The 21,160-nt window shown below is 51.6% G+C and overlaps 1 protein-coding gene across 4 annotated transcripts in view; it reads left to right on the top strand.

Moving 5' to 3' along the window:
* Nucleotides 1–20,137, top strand: part of JADE1 (jade family PHD finger 1) — a 52,814-nt gene extending 32,677 nt beyond the window's left edge. For all 4 annotated transcript variants that reach the window (XM_087816480.1, XM_016203336.2, XM_016203337.2 and 1 more), the window contains exons 6-11: nt 1,039–1,250; nt 4,471–4,638; nt 5,754–5,870; nt 9,349–9,870; nt 15,000–15,117; nt 18,379–20,137. In XM_087816480.1, the coding sequence (XP_087672606.1) occupies nt 1,039–1,250; nt 4,471–4,638; nt 5,754–5,870; nt 9,349–9,870; nt 15,000–15,117; nt 18,379–19,265 (2,024 nt within the window). In that variant the 3' untranslated portion in view covers nt 19,266–20,137. The remainder of the gene's footprint in view (nt 1–1,038; nt 1,251–4,470; nt 4,639–5,753; nt 5,871–9,348; nt 9,871–14,999; nt 15,118–18,378) is intronic.
* Nucleotides 20,138–21,160: the final 1,023 nt, after the last annotated feature.

Here is a 21,160-nt window from a genome sequence, read left to right on the forward strand (position 1 = left end):
CCCAGGACTTACGTGGTTGTATGACTTATACTGAACACATGCCTTTATTGGTCTTTTTAATGGTAAAAATTGACTACAGGGCATAGGATTGTCTTTTCAAAGCCAGTGGTGTTTTCAGAGCTGGTAGCGGGAATTGGAATGAAGGCACCTGTCCACGCAGAGGCTGTCTCACAGTTAAATAGGGTTTGTGATGGTAAGTGGCTCCTTTGAATGCGTGTTTACGGCTTATCACACTGTCAGCTCTATTGTGTTCTCATATTTTTAAAAAAACCTGGGAAGTGTTAATTTGATGGTTTTAAACTCGACGATAATGCACAAAAGTAGCTGTTGGCTCTAATGACATTTCTGTTGTTTCTCGCTGCTTCAGTTCTGTCTGAATAGTTTTCGCAACCTATTTTTTCCTTCCTGCGTATTTTCATTGTGGGAAGTTTGGACTACATCCACACATGGAAGAAAATAGAAGTCTCACCCCTCCGCTGGCTATAACCACGGGAACCGCTGGACATGTATTTTTGGTCCTTCTTGCCTAAAGAATGCAGTTTATTTGATTCACAATGAGCTGTCTCCTTGGCTTCAGACAGTCCCTGTGTTTTGGCCTCTCGTGTGTCTGATTAACTGTGCTTCTCAACGTGGTAGTTTGGAGGGCGAGGAGGGATGGACCAGGTGAAAGCATCCAGTGTTCACAGTGGAATCTGTTGTCAGGGCACCGTTACAGGCAGCAAGTGAGGAAAGTTGTCAGACACCCGGATCCTAACACGAGGTCAGGGCTTCGAGGTCACCTCCTCGACTGTTTATGTATAATATCGTGATGAAATGACAGCTGAACGGCGGGTGCATTTAACATCCTTGATCCCTTTTGGGGTTTATCTTGTGTGTTTTACTTACCACACAGCACCCCCTGTGGGAGGGTCCGGGACGCTCAGGATGGATTTCATCATATTATTTGTTCTCTTTATATATACGTAAACAAACTGGTACTGCCTGGTAACGTCTGTTAATATGCGTTTATTGAAATGGGTCCTGTGGCCTCTCCCCCAGGAATGCCTGAGCTGGACGAATATACCATGGAGAGGGTGCTGGAGGAGTTCGAGCAGCGATGCAACGACAACATGAATCATGCCATAGAGACGGAAGAGGGCCTGGGCATTGAGTACGACGAAGACGTCGTGTGTGACGTCTGCCAGTCGCCGGATGGTGAGGACGGCAACGAGATGGTGTTCTGTGACAAATGCAACATCTGCGTGCACCAGGTACGTGGGGAGCGAGGCCCAGAAAGAAGCCACTGGGCCTGAGCCTGTCTGCTCCCAGAGGCCGGGGTCTCCCTTCGCATGGGGCCCATTCTCCCTCTGTCCCGAGTGAGTTAAGAAGTGGCCCCTGTGGACAGCATCTTCTGTCCCTTATCTTGCAGTGTTTGAAGTATGTCTTCCTACGTTTACAACCAGAAGCATAGAATAGAACCCTTGGTGGGACTCTCTCTCCTTCACATGTTTTCATTCCTGCCCACAGAAGTCAGGTTTACTTAAAAAGAACATCGGAGCCCCTCTGCCCGGCTCCAGCCCCTGAGTTCAGGTATTAAGAACACTGAAAAACCTTGAAAAGGTGGTTAGTTGGCTGGATTGGTTTCCTCGGACTGCCATAACTAAGTGCCACAAGATGGGTGGCTTAGAAGAACAGAAGCTTGTCTTGCAATTCTGGAGGCTGGAAGTCTGAAAGCAAGGTGTGGGTGGGGTCGGGTGCAGGTCCAGGTCAGGAGCCACGCCCCCTCCACCCCGAGGATCCTTCCCTGCCTCTCCCAGCATCCGGTGGTTTGCTGACAGTCGTTGGTGCTCCTGGACTTGCAGATGCCCAGCTCTGTCTCTGCCTTCGTCACACAGTGTCCTCCTGTGGGTGTCTTCACACCTGATGTCGTCTTACAGGGACGCCCATCCTATAGGATTCGGGGCCCACCCTACCCCAGTATGACCTTATCTTAACTGATTACATCTGCAGTGAACCCTGCTTCCAGATGTCACATTCCGGGGTACTGGGGTTAGGATTTTAACACCTCTTTTTGGGATACAGTTTAACAAGTAACATTTCCTAACCTGTTAGTGTATAAACTGAGCTGTTGAGAAGAGAAAGGAGCTCCCTTTTCTGGAAATTGATTTCCTGTCCTCCCTGATGTCAGTAGGTTTGGGTGGTTGCTCCCTACCTCCCATGAAAAGTAAATCCTTTGATTTCAGTAAGGATGGACACTGGGTAATTTAAAAAGGTTGGGACAATCTCAGTCTTTCTTACCTCTTTATTTATTTAGTAATTATTATTTTTAAAATGTTTTATTGATTTCAGAGAGGAAGGGAGAGGGAGAGAGAGATGGAAACATCAATGAGAGAGCCATTGATCAGCTGCCTCCTGCATGCCCCCCCATTGGGGATCGAGTCCACAACCCGCAACCTGACCTTGAATCAGACTGTGACCTCCAGGTTCATAGGTCGATGCTTAACCACTGAGCCATGCTGGTTGGGCTATTTATTTTTAATGCAATAATGATGTAACTCGGATTTCAGTGGGGATGCACGTTAACATACTCTCTCAGGATTTAAAAGGCTACCCTGAGGTACTTTCTTTGAATTCACCTGTTGATGCTGAGACGTAAAACTAACTTAGACCTGTGTGGAGGTTGCTTGGCGACCTTTTTGGGAAAAGAGTCAAGTTTGCTCTGGGACGTTCTTGGATTATCGTTTTCTTTACGATGTGCCTGCCTCTGGGTCTCCCTCTGCCTGAAGACCTCTCTAGCCATGGTCCTGTCCCAGCTCATCCTGAGAGAGTGAGACACACACAGCCTCTCGATTCAGTCGTTCGAGCCCGTCTCACAGCCCTGGGCTTTCAGATAGTCCGGGAAGCTTCCTCGGGATGACTGAGAATCCTTGTAGTCGTTTTTGACAAGATCGTGAGCATCATGATGACCATTGTTGCTTTTTGTTGCTGGTGCTGTTAACTTGGATAACGTTTCAGGGTTTTTTTCCTATTTTACATATTTTTCCCCTGAGAAAAAGTTTGTTTGGAAAAAAAAAAGGTTCTGCTGGGAAGCTCTCAAATCCCCTGTTTTATAAACGAGTTAACTGATATCAGGGGGCTGCTTGGGGCCCCTGTGGATGAGTGGCAGTTAGAGCTGGAACTTGGGGTCTCTGGGCCCCCAGCCACCCCCTGCCTGGTCTTGTTCCTTCTGCCACAACCACGTTGTCTCTGCTTAACTTTCCTTGTGGTTTTTTTTTTTTTTTTTTTTTTTTAATGAGATGTTCTTCATGGCTTGATTTAAAGGCATGTTTTATTTAATCTTTTAATTTTGTTTAGACTTGCTTTTCCAGTAAAAAAAAAAAAAAAAATTGTCTTTTCAAATGTGACTTTCTCTAGAATGCCTGATAGAAACCCTTTAGTGTTTGAAACCTTAATAGTGTCATTTAGCTCTATTTAAAGTGTTTTCCCCGTCAGTCTGTGTTGACAGTGGCTCATTCATGGCCCTGACGTCGCGGCCCGAGCTCGTCTGTCACGTGCCCCCTCCGCGCTCATCCCTGCGGTTTCCCTTTGCGTCCTGCACTCGCAGACTGCACCGGGCTGTGTTTTCCTGTCTGGAGAGCTGGAGCCCTGTTACTGTGTCTCGACTTCCTGACTTGTAGTTCATCTGAGGACAGCGTTTTGCAGTTTGGTGTTTTTAGAAGGCTCTGAACCTGCGCCTGGTGCCATCATGGCTTTGTTTCTTCACTTATTTAACACTTGCCTTTTCTTTCTTTGAACCACCTTAGTGACTTTGGGTGTAAAAGCCTTGATTTCTGCAGTTTTGGCGTCTTGTGCAGAGTGGGCTCTGCTTTAAGTATCAATGAAAAAGACCAAATCCTCTTTATTTAGAGAGTCTCATCTTTCTGGGCTTGGCGGATTCACTTAGGAGAGCGTTGGGATCCGGTTCGTAGCGTTTGAGCCGGGGAACGAGGGTGCTCCTGAGCTGGGGTTTCATTGCCATCTCATTTATAGCTTCGGGAGACTCTCAGGCGCTCTGTGGAGTTTTCTGTTTGAATCCCACCCACATGGGGTAACGGGGAGGAGCAGCTTCCTGTCCTCAGCGCTGAGCAGGGCTTTGAGGATTCACGGCTCAGTATTTAGAGTTGGGCTGGCGACGGGTGTCATAGCCACACAGCAGAGCAGACTCTTTGAAAACCTTTCTGTCCTCAGGGAATGTTCAGAACCACCCTGTGGTGAGCACGTGTGTATTGTACCCACAGATGTCAAACACCTCCCGGTTGCCCCGGTGAGGCCATGCCACCTGGCGTTTTCTGATGGGAGAGGGTCCCGGCCAGGTGGGCACGGGAGCGCCTCTGTTTTGCTGCTTGCTCTGTTAAAATCCTTCCGGGTGTTAAAAAATTAACAGATATAATGGGAAAAAAATGAATCATTTTTCTTTCTCTCTTTTTCCTTGGGGCTGCTGTGGCTTCACAGGCCTGCTACGGGATCCTGAAGGTCCCTGAGGGCAGCTGGCTGTGCCGCACGTGTGCCCTGGGGGTGCAGCCCAAGTGTTTGCTGTGCCCCAAGAAAGGCGGAGCCATGAAGCCCACCCGCAGCGGGACCAAGTGGGTGCATGTCAGCTGTGCGCTGTGGATCCCCGAGGTAGGTGTGGCCTTACAGCTCTGCTCTGGAGGGTCCTGGCTCTGAGCTGGGGCGGGGGCGGGGAGCCGTTCACAAACGGGCCACACTGCAGCTGAGGAGCAAAAACACCTTTTAAGTGCTACCCGTGTGCCCCCCTTAACCCGAATCTCCAGCTCACCTTCCTCATGTCGGGGGTGTAGACTTGGGGAAATGTTGACTGAAGCAGCAGTGAGTTGGATGGTGTTCAGACTTCGATTCGGACGCCCCTCACAGCCGCGTCCTAGAGGATAAGGCCATGCCTGGTGCGCGGTACACGGGACACCGCCGTAGTTAAGGAGCCAGCCACTGCTCTGGGTCACATTTCTGTGATTTTTATTGGAATTCTCCCTTAGCCTCCACCTTTTTAATTTCAGGTCTGGTCTAATTTATTTCCAGTCCCAGACCTTGACTAATTTAATTTGCATGGCTCACTGTGAGAATGTCATTTGCGATTCAGATTTCAGCGTTTTTTGGTGTGTGATTTTTGGTGCATTTTCTTCCTGAGGAAAATGATCTGTGGAGGATTTGGGTTGTGGCTTCATGCCTCTGGTCCTGGTAGCACCGGGTCGTGTGGTTTGCTATTAACAGGGACTCGGTTCAGTGATCCAGGCCCCGTGCTGAGGAGCTTGTGGGTCTTGGTAGTTTTCCACTTTGCAGTAACCTTTGCAATTTGAAGAAGATGGTTTTCTTCAGTGAGACGGACGTTAAAGTCAGCTTACGTTGACCTGCTTCCCTTTCAGTCCTGACCACTTCATGTGGGCCAGAGCTGTGTCAGACTCAGGTGAGAGGTGAACTCTCGCTCATCCGAGTGTTTGATAAACGGGGATGTCTGCGTCACGTGACTCCCTAGACCCCTGGAGGAGGAGGGAATGGACCTGGGAACTGGGCCTCACATTATTGGCATTTCCAGATAGTCATGACTCCTGTCCCCTGAGCTGTCCTGATGCTTTAAAGTAGGGGTTTGCCTGTCCTAGGAGGTCGAGTGTCCCTTGCCACTGTCCAGTGGGAGGGCGTGGGGAAGTTTCTGCCACCCGTGTTCAGCCTTTGTCTATCTGATGGCCTTGGCCACGCTCTTTTGCTGTTTCTTGGACCTCCAGGTGAGCATCGGCAGCCCCGAGAAGATGGAGCCCATCACGAAGGTGTCCCACATCCCCAGCAGTCGGTGGGCGCTGGTGTGCAGCCTTTGCAATGAGAAGTTCGGGGCCTCCATACAGGTAAGGCCGCGTCCTAGTGACTTCATTTCCTTCCCTGTGTTGCGGGGAGCAGGATGCGGGGAGCTCTGTGAACTCCCTGGGGATTTGGAGGTGAGACTAGAACCCAAGAAGCAGCGCGAGGGCCTCACAGCTCTTATGGGGCGGCTGGGAACGGTCTGAGGGTTTTGTGGGTGCATTATGTCCTGTGTAAGCAGAACCCCGGCTTCGCCATCACAGGGCCACCTGGGCTCCGCCTGAGCTGCGAGGACGGTCTGTTTGGTCGCGCCCTCTGCTCTCAGCCTGGCAGGCGCTCCGGGGCAGAGCCAGTCTTGGCCACCCTCTTACCTGTTTATGAGCCGAGTAGCAGACCTGCCTCCAGCTGCCCCTGACACGGCTGGTTTCCCAGGTGTGCACGTGGGTGTCCTGCCTCAGGTGAAGTGTGAGACAGCGGCCTGGCGTACTGATGTGTTTGCATCTGTACTGAACAGGCTCCTCAGAGCATCAGCCGGCTGGAGGGACACCATGAGGTGCTGCCCTGAGCGCAGTCTGGCTGGCTGTGTGTGTGTGTGTGTGTGTGTGTGCACTATAGCTTGTATGTAAACTTTGCCTGCTTCTTTGTCTGCACCCAGACAAGTGTAAAAAAACTTTGGGTAGATAGAATTAAGGAGATTACACAAGGCATGCTGTCTTTTTTTCATGTTGCCTAAAACGAAGTTAATTTCTGGACCTCACATTATTGGCATCTCCAGATAATCATGACTCAAGAAGCCTAAAGTGCTGTCCTCCATGGCCTGCAAATGCTGCGTGTGCATTCGCCCTAAGGTCAGGTACCAGCTTAGGGCCAGGGGTTCCTCCTTGCTCTCCCCCTCGGTCAAACTGCCAGTCATGGGTTTTAAAAAATGACCTCATTTGGCAAAACTTGTTTGTATTTGGCTGATAAATATTTTTTTTTGTTAAGGTACCCACTGACTGGTGGGTTTGAAAATTTTCATTATGTGTGCCAAGTAGTTCTGCTCTCCTTTGATACCACTTCCACTGGTGTTCAAGCATCCAGAATGTAACAGAAATACTCAGAGGGTGAGGCATGAGACAGCTGGTGGGATTTGGCTGTGGACCTTGAAAATAGTGCAGATTTTTGTATGTGAATAGAATCTGCTTAAAACTAAAACATAACAAAAGCCTCTGGCCTGAGAGAATGCAGGGGAAATTTTTCAAAAGCCTCAAAACCCCCCCACAAAGGGCATTAGAGTTGTGTACATGTGTGTGGACGTGTGTGTGTGTGTGTGTGTGTGTGTGTGTGTGCACGTACCCCTCTGAACGCCTGCAGAAACAAGCTGTGGCAAACCCAGGAAAATGGAAATTGTTTCCTTCCCAGTTACCTGACTTTGTCCCTGGGAGGGCAGAGTGCCTGCCCTTCCCCCAGAACCCCTGTCCTGGTCCATGGCTGAGGTTTACAGGGGGTGGGCGCACGGGATCTCTGTTTCTCTTTTGAAGAGAGACGATGAGATGACTTTTTTGTGGCCGTTGACCTCTTTTTCCCAGAACATTAATTTGAAGGAGAAGAAGCCAAAGGAGGCTGGTGATTTTTCATATCTGCACAGAATGGACTGATTTTATTAAAGAATTCCTCCCCGAAATGTCTGCAGCTGTGGAGGCTCTGGTTTACGTTTCCGTAACATCTGTTTGCTGAGTCAACCTGAATTGGAAAACCCAAAGGAAGGCCATTTGGCGTCTTTATAAAGCCCTGTGTAAATATTCCGCTGCAGCCCATTCCTCCTGGAAGCCAGAGTGCCTGGGTTTAGTGTAGTTCAAGCCAAACACTGACCGGGCCTCAGGCATCTGCTCCCACTCCTGCTCCCCTCAGGGCGGCACACTAACGGGGGCAGCGGAGTGCTCTGTCCTCATGGCGGCGGCCAGGTGTGCATGTGTCTGCTCTGCCACTCACGCTGATTTCACAGATTCCTTAGAATTGAAGTTGTTTATAGGTAAAATGACAGATTTCTGTTAGTTCATGTGTTTTATGTTGGTGATGAGGAAATGGTGAAGGAAGCTGGGTTTTCCGTACTTGTGGGTAAGAGACTATAATAATGGTAGAAGTCCTGACCGGCAGAGTCACGGCCTGTTAAACACTGAAGCGACTGGGGGAAAGCCCCAACTCCAGCCTCTGCCCTTCATGGTTATGGATTTGGGTTGTTGAATGAGTTTAATTAAGCTTTTCAGCTGGCCCGGGGCACTGGGTTCTGCTTCCCTGCAGCCCTGGTGAGCCCCGGGTCACTTGGCCTTACACAGTACAGTGTTGCTTTTAAGGGACTGGCTTCAGTCACCACTAGGAACCTCTTCCAGGGCTTTACCCAGTGAGATCAGATGGGAGAAGTTGATCAGTTTCCTCCTGCCAGGCCACTGGCCCGCCCTTTGTGTCCGAGGCACCAGGTTGTGGTTCCGACAAGGCAATGAGGAGGCTGCTCCTCAGGGAGGGAGGCACAGCCCCCAAGGCTGGCCTCCAGGTGACCTGACCCAGGGGATTGGGCCCCTCTTGGTTTTCTGCCACTGAAGTGAGTCCCAGGGGCCCATGGGAGCAGCCAGCGCCGCCAGGCAGGGTGCACGCGGTCTCAGTGCCAACCTCCACTGCCCCGGAAGCACCCGGCGAGGCTTCCTCGGGCACCGAGACCTGTTCCCACCCCCTGGGCTGGGTTCTCCTTGTCTCCTGCTCTTTTTACTCTCGGGGAGTTTTTATTCACCCTCCCATCTTGAGCAGCGGCCTCGGAGGGAATGCCCCACTGCTTTCCCACTTGTCCTGGGACTCTGCTGGCCAGGGGTGAGAGTGAGGATTCAGGTTCCTGGAAAAACTCCGACTAGTTGTCATTCTACCCGAGGGGATTCCTGTCATCCCAGCCTTTTACATAAACACTCAGGAGCTCAGATCTAAAGAAAAAGCAGATTACTGCTTCCGAGTGTCCTTTGCACATTGAGCACATGTTCTTTTGCGTATAGTGTAGGTGCCAGACCACCTCAGGCTACGGGCTGCAGGTGCTTGTCTGAGAGTTAGGTTTGGTCTATGAAACCTTCACCTGAAGTTTCCTTAACTCCCAGGCCTTCCCTTATTTCTTTTTTTTAAAATATATATTTTTTTAATTTAAGAGAGAGGGAGAGGGAGATAGAAACATCAGTCATGAGAGAAAGTCATTGATCGGCTGCCTCCTGCACGCCCCCTACTGGGGATCGAGCCCACAACCCGGGCATGTGCCCTGACTGGGAACTGAACCCTGACCTCATGGGTCATAGGTCAATGCTCAACCACTGGGCCAGGCTCACCGGGCTATGCCTTCCCTTGTTTAAAACATGACTGGGTTAGTGAGCCAAGGCTAGTCCGGGTGAGGCTCTGACACGGCCCCCGCCTGCGGGGCAGCTCTGCGCGCGGGTCCGGGGTGCCTGGTGCTGAGGGGCTCCAGCCGCTGCCCCGTGTAACCGTCTCTCCTCTTGTCTCGTGTGTCCTCCCCAGTGCTCCGTGAAGAACTGCCGCACGGCCTTCCACGTGACCTGCGCTTTTGACCGGGGCCTGGAGATGAAGACCATCCTGGCTGAGAACGACGAGGTCAAGTTCAAGTCCTACTGCCCGAAGCACAGCTCCCACAGGAAAGCCGAGGAGAGCCTCGGGGAGGGGGCCGCTCAGGAGAACGGGGCCCCCGAGCGCTCTCCCCGGGACCCGCTGGAGCCCTTCGCCAGCCTCGAGCAGAAGCAGGAGGAGGCCCACCGGGGGAGCGTCCGGAAGCAGAAGCTGCAGCAGCTGGAGGACGAGTTCTACACCTTCGTCAACCTGCTGGACGTGGCCAGGGCCCTGCGGCTGCCCGAGGAGGTGGTGGACTTCCTGTACCAGTACTGGAAGCTGAAGAGGAAGGTCAACTTCAACAAGCCCCTGATCACCCCAAAGAGGGACGAAGAGGACAATCTCGCGAAGCGGGAGCAGGATGTCTTGTTTAGGAGGCTGCAGCTGTTCACGCACCTGCGGCAGGACCTGGAGAGGGTAATGATTGACACTGACACCTGGTAGTGACTAGAGAAGAGGACCGCAGAGGCCGCCGCTGGCCCAGAGCCGGCGCGGTGGCACTCGCTGCCGGACCTGTACATACCGCAGCGTGGGGGTGTCGGTTCAGTGCCCGTGGGCTGGGAAACTCACAGACGTGCAAGCCTGCCAGAGCGGGGGCTTCTCCGGGACTGGCTTTTAGACATTTCCCACTAGTCCTTCCTGTCCTGCAAGATCAGGTGGGGTGCGTCCCCCTCCATTCTAGAGCTAGAGGGATCTGAGCCCCAGGAAAATGACCAAGGGATCGGTCCAGAATTGTTTACAAACGGTTAGGAAGCTAGAATGGATTGACTAATGGCGGGGCGGGCCGAGATGGGGACACTGACCCGGTGCTGGTGGTGGGCTCACTGAGGAGAGCGGAGCCCTGCCTCTGCCCTCGTTTCCTGGCTGATCCCCGGGTGTCGCCCGTGTGGTCACGGAGCAGGGCAGGCTGTCGGTGCTGGCGTGTGTGCGAGCTCTTCCACACACGCGTGTCTGTCACAGAGGTCCTCCTGGCAGTGAGGTGCTAGGTCAGCCCTGAGGCTGTGTGTAGGTATCACGTGTGCGTGTGTCGTGTCCCCGTGTGTCTGGTGTTGCGGGGTGTGGGGGTGGGGGTGGGGGTGTCCCATCCCCCAGCACATGGTGTGTCACTGCGGGTGGCTGGGCTGGCGGCCGGGCTGCCTGGAGCCGCTCGCCGCTTCCTTGGGCCGCTGCTCTGTGCCTCCCCCACCCCGCGACCTTCTCACTTCTTACCTGGAGTCCCGGGTGCACTTCTCTCCTGCCACAGGTATAATTAGGAGTGGGCTGTCTTCCCCCAGGGCCTCCTGCTCCCTGTAGGTGGTTTCTGACTGAGGCTTGCTAATTGGGGATGCGTCTTAGAGCACCTTCTGCGGCAGCTCCCCGACTGATTAAATTCATTAGCACACAGGAGCTGGAGCAGCCCGCACGGTGCGGCACCCGAGTGGCCTGGAACAGTAACGCACCTCCCCCAGCACCTAGCGGGAACTGACTCACCTGCCTGGGAGAGACTGACTCAGATGATTGAAAGGAGAGTGTAGGCAAAGCAAAGGGCGAAGTGAGGCATTGAACCAAACTATCCACATCTCACAGAGACCTGCGCGGCCCTGAGAGAGGTGGCATGGACGTGAGATCCTTAGACACCCTGTTAGCACACGACCCAGCGCCAGCCTGTGGTGACACCCTTTCCAGGAGCAGGTTAGCACCGGGACGCAGGCGAGGCGGGCGGGGAGGAGGGCTGAGGCTGTGCTCCCTCGCCCCCCCTGGTGGTGAGTGTGAAGAAGACCTTGCCCCCGAGCACACGTGCGTGTGGCAGTTTTTGTTGAGAGAGGAGAAGGGTTCTGAAGGATGAACGGATCCTGGCGAGGAGCCATTATATGACGACGGCTGAACGTGGGGTGCACGAGGCGGGGAGTCAGATAGTCCTCAGGAGGGAGGGCGAGAAGGCTAATGTTTGGACTGTGTTTGTCTCACAATCACCACAAAATAAAAGTGTAGAAAATGCTTGTGGTGTACTAACTCTTTTCTGTGCTTAAGTTACTCAGATTAACACGCACCTATAATTAAATTCTAAACATTTTTTGGAGTCATCACTGTTGCTTTTTAAGTAGAATGATGCCAATTATGTATGGGAAACAGGGAATAAATCAGGATTTCTGTGTGTGTGTGTGTGGCATTACTTACATTTACTTTAATAAAGAGCCTGAGAGATTCTAGGGTATTTAGTGTCAGTTTAAAATGGGCTTATTATTATACTGAAAAATATGTTTTCCAAAATTTGCCATGAGGCCTGCGATGGCGGGGGCTCTGGAAGATTAAATCTTTGCCACGCGCCCGAGAGCCGCACAGTTCTTTGTAATTATAAACCAGAAGTGCATCAGGCCAACGGCTGTTCAGGGCAGGGGTGGAAGAACACGCATAAACCCATGCTCTCTTTGTTCTGCCTAAACGACACAGAACGTCACAGCAGGTACACAGAATCAGTTACTGCATGGGACCATAAGGCCTGATGGCAGTCCCAACTGACAGATGAGCAGCCGTCGTTAGAAATGTAAACAGTTGATGAATGATCACGGTAACTGCTCTTTCCCGCAAAGACACACCTAGGGGCATTGCACACCTGGGACCAGTTCTGGACCAGGAAGTTAGGTGACAGGGATGGATTTCAAGAGGGGCTGGGAACCCACACCTTTAAGAAGACTCGATTGCCGATGAGTGGTGGTTGGTCACGTCAAGTCCCCAGGCACTTCATCTGTGGGATTCATCCCCCTAAGTGTCTGCTGAGAGATGCAGCAAACGGTTAGGCAGCTGAGTGCCTGCTCAGATAGACATGCTGCTTCAGTGAGGCGTCCAGAGGGGCCCGGTCCTTCGGGGCCTGTCCTACGCAATGCCCGGTGGCACAGCCACCTGTGAAAATGTGGTGCAGCTATCGCTGTTAAAAGGCACGTTAAACTTTAGTGTGGCAAGCGGTGCTCAGGATTCAGGAAAACCCCTGGAAGCACTCGGATTCCTGAGGGCAGTGGTTCTGAGTGTGGTCCCCAACCACCAGCAGCATCACCTGGAAACTTAATGGGATTGCAAGTTTTTGGGCCCTACCTCGGACTCCAGAAATTCTGGGATTGGGGGCCAGCATTCTGTGTTGTAGGGAAACACTGCTTTAAAAAATATATTGATTGATTGATTTTAGAGAGCAAGAGAGACAAAAACATTCCTTTGTTCCACTTATTTATGCATTTATTGGTTGATTCTTGTGTGTGCCCTGACTCGGGATAGAACCCGCAATCTTGGCAAACCATCGGGACGATGCTCTAACCAACTGAGCTACCCGGCCAGGGCTGGGAAATACTGCAATTGCTGAGAGCCTGACTCAGGTTTCACCTGGTGTGAGTGCACCCATGAGCTGGTGTTTGGGGTACCTCCTCGCTGGCTTTTGGGAGGAGATGAAGTGGGAGGGCGCTGGGTCAGGGGTACAGGCAGGGCCTGTGTTCAGGACAGAGCCTCTGTTCAGCTCCACATGGGGCTGCGGTGCACCTTGACCCGTGAAGCGTGTTTGTGCCCAGGGTACAGTGTAGGGTGCTCACTATTCTAACTGGTCAGCCAGGCCTGGCCCTTAAGAGGCTGAAGCGTTCCAACTGGAAGTGAACCCCTGGCCTTTGCTTTTTGGGGTTATAGTTGGATGTTTCTCATCAGAGATCAAGGGGAATAGAAGTGAGGATTTCCCAACTAGCAGTCAGGTGGACACCTTACCTGGAAGTGGCTGAAGCCACCGAAATTAAATTTGAATAATATACAGAGTTAGATCTTTGGCTTCCCTGTTCTCCATTTCTGGCGATAGTTTCAAGTAAGAAATGTAAGCATCTCTGCCGTATATCCAGCTTGAATAGGACAGACCTGTCTACCTGTCGACTCCTAGAGTCAGAATTTGTTGCAATTCCTATTTCCGGAGGTCAGGTTCCTCCTGTTTGTTTTCCACAAGTTTATAATCTGTGATACCTGCCTAGGTCTTGCCTCTTCCTCTTTTTGAGCTTCCACTCTAACCTGCCCTGGGTGGGACAATGCTTATGAAAGAGAATAGCCTGTTAGCCGCCTCTGTCCCCATGGATCAGGATTTTAATAAAGGACACCTACTTCCTCGCCTGCGGGCCTGAGGCTGTGAGAGGAGGAACAGGCATCAAAATGAGGGGCCAATGGCATCAAAATATTTACTCAGAGACAGAGAGCGTGACTTACTTCTCGGGTCTTTAATTCTAAGATACGTATTCTTTTTTAATTGAGGACGAGAAGTGTTAGGAAGATGCTAAATAAAGCACACATGGATGTAACGGAGCCAGCCGTCCTCTCGCCTTGAACCCAGCTGGAATCCTTGGGGCTCAGAACGGACTGAAGCCGTGAGGGGTGGTGCCTGCTGGAGCCAGGGTGCAGTCTTGTGTGTATGGCCTGCCCCCTCCTCACTGCCAGAGGGAAGGTCCAGGACCTTCAGACCTCTCCTGGTTCTAGGTCTGCAGCCAGGGAGGGGGTTGCCAAGCATAGGAAACTGGTTTTTAGCGGAGTAGTCGAGCCTCTGACGTGGGAGCTGATGGGGAACGCGAGTCGCTTTCCGCTGCCACCGCCGGGCTGATTCGGGGCGTCTTGTCCACATTCTACTGTAGGAGGCTGAGCTGCGTATCTGCTCTTTTGCGTTTTGACATCTGTGTGTTCAGGCCCATAGAATCCAGTGAGGCTTACTAATGGGTTTTAGGACTGAAGGATTTAAGGGGGTTTATTGATGAATTCTTTACATTTTGTCTCTGTATTGGCAGATCCCAGGTGGCTTTAGAAATGGAACAAGTCTGTGTTGATCAGTTAGCGTTGAACATGGGCACCTGATCCTGGGGGCCGAACGTCAGGTCCAGAGTGGAACTGTGAGCACGTGGGCCTTTTCAGTTCCTTACAAATGAATCAGGAGGAGGGCAGCCTCTGTCTCAGGTGGTGACTCAGGGAGCTGGACTTGACGTTGACAGCGAGTCCACAGCAAAGTGAGGACGTTCCCTGGATGTCCCGTTCTATCCAAATGTCAGCTGCCTGTGAGCTCCAGGGGCTCAGTGTCCAGCTGACTGAGACCTTTACTTGGATTCTTGGTGACCACTGGGTCTTCTGGTGGGCCCTGTGCAGGGACAATATTTGGGGGGCAGGGGGCTCCTCTTCTATGGCCCTTGACCTATGTGTACCTAGCTCCCTCTGCAGAAGGAGCACTGATGGGGGCTTCCAGACTTCTCTCTTAAAGCCTTTCACCTACAGTTTATGGCTTTCTCTTTGCTGGGATGAATCTAAGGCTGGGCCTCTGTGGGATTCTGTAGGTGCTCCTCCCATCTCTAACGCGGCCGTGTTGCTGCCCACATTGAGGGGTATGTGTGGAATCCTTGTTAGCAGCCCAAAGGAGATTAGAGATTGGATAACATGTTTAAAGTATATCTTGGTTTTTGATGTCACTTGAGGCCCTAGTAGGACCATTTTCTCTCAGGTAAAGAAAACAAAATCCCGAAGTACTGTGACGATGCATTGCTTACTGAGAATCTTTATTCTCTACATTCTAGGTTCGGAACCTCACTTACATGGTGACCCGCAGGGAAAAGATTAAGCGATCTGTGTGCAAAGTCCAGGAGCAGATATTCAATCTTTACACTAAGCTCTTGGAGCAAGAAAGAGTTTCAGGTATGCATCCAGCCCTCGCAGGTCAAAGGGCAGGGCAGGGGGTTGTAAGCCTTAACGCTCTGCCGAGGAAAGCAAGGATAGCTTCTTCCGTTTTTCTTTTATCCTACAGAATAATCTAAGAAGCACAGGCTTTCATATTTAAAGAGAATCTTTGAGCATTTGAGGCGTCGCCATATAGGGGAAAGGGCTAAGAATTTGGCCTCAAATGCGGGTCGAATCCTTTACCCTCTACTTCCAGGCCACACGCAAGCAAGTCTCAGGTTCGCCAGGTCGCCCCATTTCCTCACATGTCACTTGAGGATGGTATCTCCAGCTGCTGCTCGGGAACTGTTGGGAGGCTCAAATCAAAGAGTAACTTCTCTGTTGCAAAGCACTTGATAAATGTAAGGTATTGTGGGGATACCTACGTGGCCTGGCATCTGCCTGTAGCCTGTGGTCATATATCTCAAGACTGTACTTGAGGCACATGTCTGCGTTTAGGTAACATTCGCAGTGGTCTTTTTTGGTGTAGGTGGGATTTGAATCTTCCGGAGATTCAGAACCCTGTATTTAGTATTCAGCGCCTTCTGCTTTCCATTGCTCTAGGCTAAGCGAAGAGAAAGAGACAAAACACGGCAGTGGCTTGGAGATCTGATACACAGTGGGGCACGCTGTGTCCGTGGGAGAGGTTGGGTTGAAGTTGCCTGTCAGCACGAACACTCTGTGCTCCCAACGCCGGAAAGCAGGGGTTAGAAGGATTTCAGAGAAGGAGACGTACTGAGTGCGGGTGAGGCAGAATCACGGATCGGGCACAGGCAGGCGTCAGGTGAGCTGGTCTGCGCCCGTCCGCCCTCTCTAGCAGCGGCGTCTGAAGCGCCTGCATTGTGCTGAGTCGTGGCCGACCGGCTGTAGGTTATTTTGACACGTGGGGACAGCAAGGAAGCTGCTACACCCTATTATATTGATAACCCAAATGCTGGTTTACCCAAAACTAAGCAGATATATGGGACTGGAGGCACAGCAGGTCCTCAGATGGGCATAATTTTGTTCAAGGTGGTTTCTTTGTAACACTGAGGAGATGCCACAGGAACTAAACCCTTGTTTACGTCACTTGGCCTCCGGTCAATGGTTTCACGTGTGTCCTTTCACACGCAGCCCAAGAACCTGTGGACGTGAGGTGCGGACTTGCTGTAGGTCGGTCAGCGGAACAAAGAGAAAAAAGCCTAGGGTGTATTAAATGACATTCTCAAAGTAATTCATAGTTTTAATGCCACTAATTTATTAATAATATTATCGTAGATTTTTTTTTTCTCAAGAGGAAATATTTTCCGTATTGTATCAAGCTAGTATCATTTGCTAGAATTTAGTTATCAAACTTTTAAAATAAATTTTTCTAGGTGGTGTCATGAGTAAAAGCAGTTCAATTCAGGTTCTTTCAAGTGAACTTCTGTCTCTTCACTGATTTTTTGGACGTATTTTAACCTTGCGTCTGAGAGGAAGGTGGGCAGATCTCCAGCCGGCAGCCTGCAGGGGAGCTGGGCGGCAGGGCGAGTGCAGGCCGGGCCGGGGGCTGATGCTGGCTGCTTTCTGTGACTCCCGCGAAGCTCTTAGGTAATGAGAGATTACCGAGAAAGAGGAGCTCTAAAGAGCTTTGCCTCTGATTTCACGGAGTAGTTTTTCATGGATGTTGCAGGCAGCTCTGCGTTTCCCGCTGAGGTTTTTCCTTGGGTGAGTGACTGAGACGCTGAGCTGGGGTATTTGTGTAACAGCTGCAGTGCATCCCTCCACTCAGAAGTCCTTCTGCTCCTGCAGAAAAGGAAAACCAGTAGGCCCTCCCCTGTGAGATGTGGACCACGCCAGGTGGGATGGGCTGAGCGCAGCGAGACGGTCCCTGTGGGAGCCACGGCCTGTACACGACACACCCCAGAGGGCGCATTGTCTCTCCTTTTCCAGTGTTAGCCTCTCAGTTGGGTTCTTACTCACGCCAGCCCATCTCCTGCCCTGTCAGACAGAAGATTCCAAGTGAAGCAGCGTGCACACCCATGACTTACTTGTGCCATTCAGGGCCATGGTTTAGGCTCTGCGGTGACTCAGGATGGGTGGGGCTGTTCTGCTGGATGAGTGTCCCCAGTGGAGAGGCCCCCCTGTAGAAGGTCACGCGTCGGAGACTCTTCAGAGACACGGATCCCAGGCCAAGTGGATAGACTCTGAGTCAGAAAGCGTCTCTCTCTCTCTCTCTCAGCTTTGTTTCCTCACCATAGGCGAGAAAAGGAACCACAGTGTGGTGTGAAGCCGACCCTAAGGATTGATCCTTGAGGAAGCAGGCACTTCTAAACCAGGTTATAGGACACCTGCCCCTCAGGTGGTGACAGTGCTGTTTAGAGTCGCTAGCTCTGTTCCATCCCATGCTTGGTCCCTGTCTGCTTCTCTCCGGGGTTCCGGATCCCTGGGGCTCTGAGGCAGAGCCTGTTTTTCTTGGTGGTTCACAGTCCACAGGAGACAGGAACCTGAACTTGCCCTGAGGCCCTGGCAGAAACGTGGCCCTTCTGATGAACTCCGGGTGTTGGGAGTTCACCGGGCGTTGGCTAATAAGATTTCACGAAGAGTGAGCTTTCACTGAGTAATGAGAAATTTAGTGCTTACTGTGATTTGCATGAAAAATGCTTGAAAAACACCAATTTAACTTATCCTCATGTTGGGTGACGTTTTAGTTTAAGTCCACAAATGGGTTTTACATCTAATAGTAAACATTTTTCCCCCCACGTTTCCTGTGTGTCTGGAATGATTTGAAACTCCTTCCCTTACCCGTTTCACAGTCACACGGCCATCCTCCTCGCAGCCCTGCGAGGGTTCACACGCTTCACGGGAAGAGTGTAGAGCTGCGCTCTTGCCCTTGTCTCGCTGGGAGGCCGGTGACCGGAGCCAGGTGGGTGGTGGAGGCCGGGCCCGGTCACCGCCCGAATCTGCATGGATTCCCCTTTGAAAATCAGATCAGCTGTTGTGTGGAAGGAAAATATATTCCTTGAAAAGAGGCTGTTTCATGAAAAATTCTGTGAACTTCGGCTCTTTTTGAAAATGTAGCACATTAAGTTGTACGCAGATCGAGTGCAGATTCTCAAGGCAGGTAATACCTTTCCTCTAAAAATCAACTTTTCACTAGCTGGGCGGCTGTGAGTTACACCGAGGGAAGTTTGCGTTCACAGGGCCCCGCCGAGGGCCTGTGGTCGTCTGGTTTGGGTTTGCTTCTGCAGTAACTTGTCTTCTCTGTGCCTCATGTCGCAGGTGTGCCTTCTCCGTCCGGCTCCTCCTCCTCCCTGGAAAGCATGCTTTTGTTCAACAGCCCGTCCGTGGGCCCCGACGCCCCCAAGATCGAGGATTTGAAGTGGCATTCTGCCTTCTTCAGGAAGCAGATGGGCACCTCCCTGGTTCACTCCCTGAAGAAGCCCCATAAGCGAGCCCTGCTGCAGGGCAGCGCCGGGCGGGACGGCGAGACCCTGCTCAGGGAGGGCGTGGGGGTCCCCGAGAGCTTTCTGAGTTTTGAAAAGACCTTTGCAGAAGCTCGTCTCCTGTCAGCGCCACAGAAAAACGGTGTGATGACGCCGGATCCCGGGAGCCGGAGGGACCATCGTTTCCATTGTGACCTCGGTAAGGGGGATGGGAAGGACAGACCCTTTAAACAGAGTCACAAGCCGCTCAGGTCCACGGACGTGTCCCAGCGGCACCTGGACAGCACGAGAGCCGCGGGCTCCCCTGCAGTGGGGCAGCCCGCGCCCGGTGGGAGGAGGGAGGCGGCGCCCAAGTGCAACGGCTCCCTGCCCCGGGTGAACTGTAACCAGACCGCAGTCAAAGTGCCTACGACCCCTGCCAGCCCAGTGAAGAACTGGGGCGGGTTCCGGATTCCAAAGAAGGGGGAGCGGCAGCAGCAGGCCGAGGCCCACGGGGGCGCCTGCCACCAGCACGCAGGCTACCCCTACTTGGGCCTCGGCCGCGTCCCGGCCAAGGACAGGGCCAAGAGCAAGTTGAAATCCGACACTGAGAACGACGGGTACTCCCCCGACGTGGAGATGAGCGACTCCGAGAGCGAGGCCTCGGAAAAGAAATGCATCCACGCCGGCGGCACCATCGGCAGGAGGACAGACATCATCAGGAGGAGCATTCTGGCTTCCTGATGAACCGGAGCTGGCGCGGGGCCCGGCGGGCTCGGCGCCGAGCCGCTGGACGGGGGCCCCGCGCGGGGGACGAGCGGCAGCCCAGCTCTCCTGAGCCACACAAACACAGTTACTTGCAATTCAGATTGATTTTTTTTTTTCCCAGAGTCATTTACAAATCGTGAGAAGTGTGTGTGATTCGCAACTTGTTAAGGAAACACAGGAGTAGGTTGTAACCGTACGACACAGCACTGCTGAGACTAGGAGCTGAATTAAACACTAAGAGTGAAGTCATTTTTAAAGAGGGCGTGGCTTACAGAAGCCCCGTGGGTTTTCCTGCTCGCTGCCTTCTTCCCAAAGCACAAACTCTTGGTTACCTGACTGTACGGAACGGAACGCTCCTTGAAACCCTCACGTACCATCTCATAGCCCATAACACTTACTTCCCGGGACTGTGGTAGCTCTGAAATCACGCTCACACGTTGGCCCGCAGGCTGTTTTTGTTGCATCGCAGCAAGTAGGCCGCAGCTCCGAAGCTTCAGGGACTCTGTAGGGAATTGATGTGTAAACATACCAGGTGGGGAGGAGAGAAGTTATAAAAGGTCATCATCCCGGGAAGATCTGAAGGGACAGGGCGGAGCTGCTGCAGCTGGAATTTAGGGTGCATGTCGCTCCGTCCCCCCTGCCTGAAGCCCTGGAATGTGCCTATAGCAGGGCTGGTGTAGGGCGAGGCCATCAGCAGGTTCTGTCTGTGAGGAAGGGCAGCTGGGGTCTCGTGTTCACCAGTCCTCTTGACATTCCTCTTCCCTAACCGCTGCCTGGTGGGCCAGCTTGGGACGACTTCCCTGGCCACTGGCAATACCTGGCCGGCCGGCCTCCAACAATACAATGGTCGTTCAGGCGATGAGCTTGCAGGCTCTGGGGACTCACACTTCCCAGAGCCAGTTACCAGGGACTATGTCAGGGAGTCCGGGCTTCCTACCAGAACAGATTCCTTAACAAGGAAAAAAGGGAAAGAAAGAAAGGAGAAAAAAAAAAGCGCGAAATAGGCTATATTTTAAAAACAATAGAAAGGCAATAAGTTGCGATAACCTCTCACCATCGACCAAGTTTCTACAGGAAAGAGATGTAAGTGTAGTAGGTTTTTCTGGAGTCGGTTCTAGGCTCTGATTCGTAACTTGGACTTTCTAACTGCAAATGGCAATAACTCATAAGTTATCAGCAATAAATTCAGCATTAAATTTGAGTACAATGTTCTGTTTTCGCACTCACCGCAGTGCATATGTATTAAGACAGTGGATAGTGTTAAGGTCCTGTTAATTTTCTTTGGAATTCAATGTAGTTGTGCATCGAGAAAAGGAAAGTTTAAATAGCGACGAGATTCAGAATCATGGGCACTTGGAACAGGCCCAGCTTCCCCTAAATTACCCCCTTCCTTTGTTAGTGTTGGTGTTCAAATTCCTGATTCATTTATACACCTGTTTCCATGTGGCAGGGACATTCTGATACTCAGTGAATAATGCTTTGAGTTCTGTGGTTAACTTTCAAGTCTTCCAGAGGATTGTCAACAACAAAAAAAGGCTTATTGAATTCCATCTTGCTATGCAAGTTTTATCAGATGATCAAATAGTAGATCGGATGCATCCCCATTGTATGTATGACATTTTCAAACTAAGTCTTAAACTTTTTGGATACATTGTAGTAGCTAATTCAGGGGAGGGGAAAGGATGACCCAGGTTTAGATGGACTATTTTTGAGCTATGGGGCTCATTTTGAAAGACTGTTGTCCAGATAAGTTGTTGCTACAGATAGTAGGAGTTTCTTATGAATCCAAGTTGTATATTCACTCATAGACTAATTTAAAAGTCAGACTTTTTTGCATAGGAGCAAAAACCTTTTGCTGAGTACAGAAGAAG

Source organism: Miniopterus natalensis, chromosome 4, assembly GCF_054644295.1.
Source record: "Miniopterus natalensis isolate mMinNat1 chromosome 4, mMinNat1.hap1, whole genome shotgun sequence".
NCBI lineage: Eukaryota > Metazoa > Chordata > Mammalia > Chiroptera > Miniopteridae > Miniopterus > Miniopterus natalensis.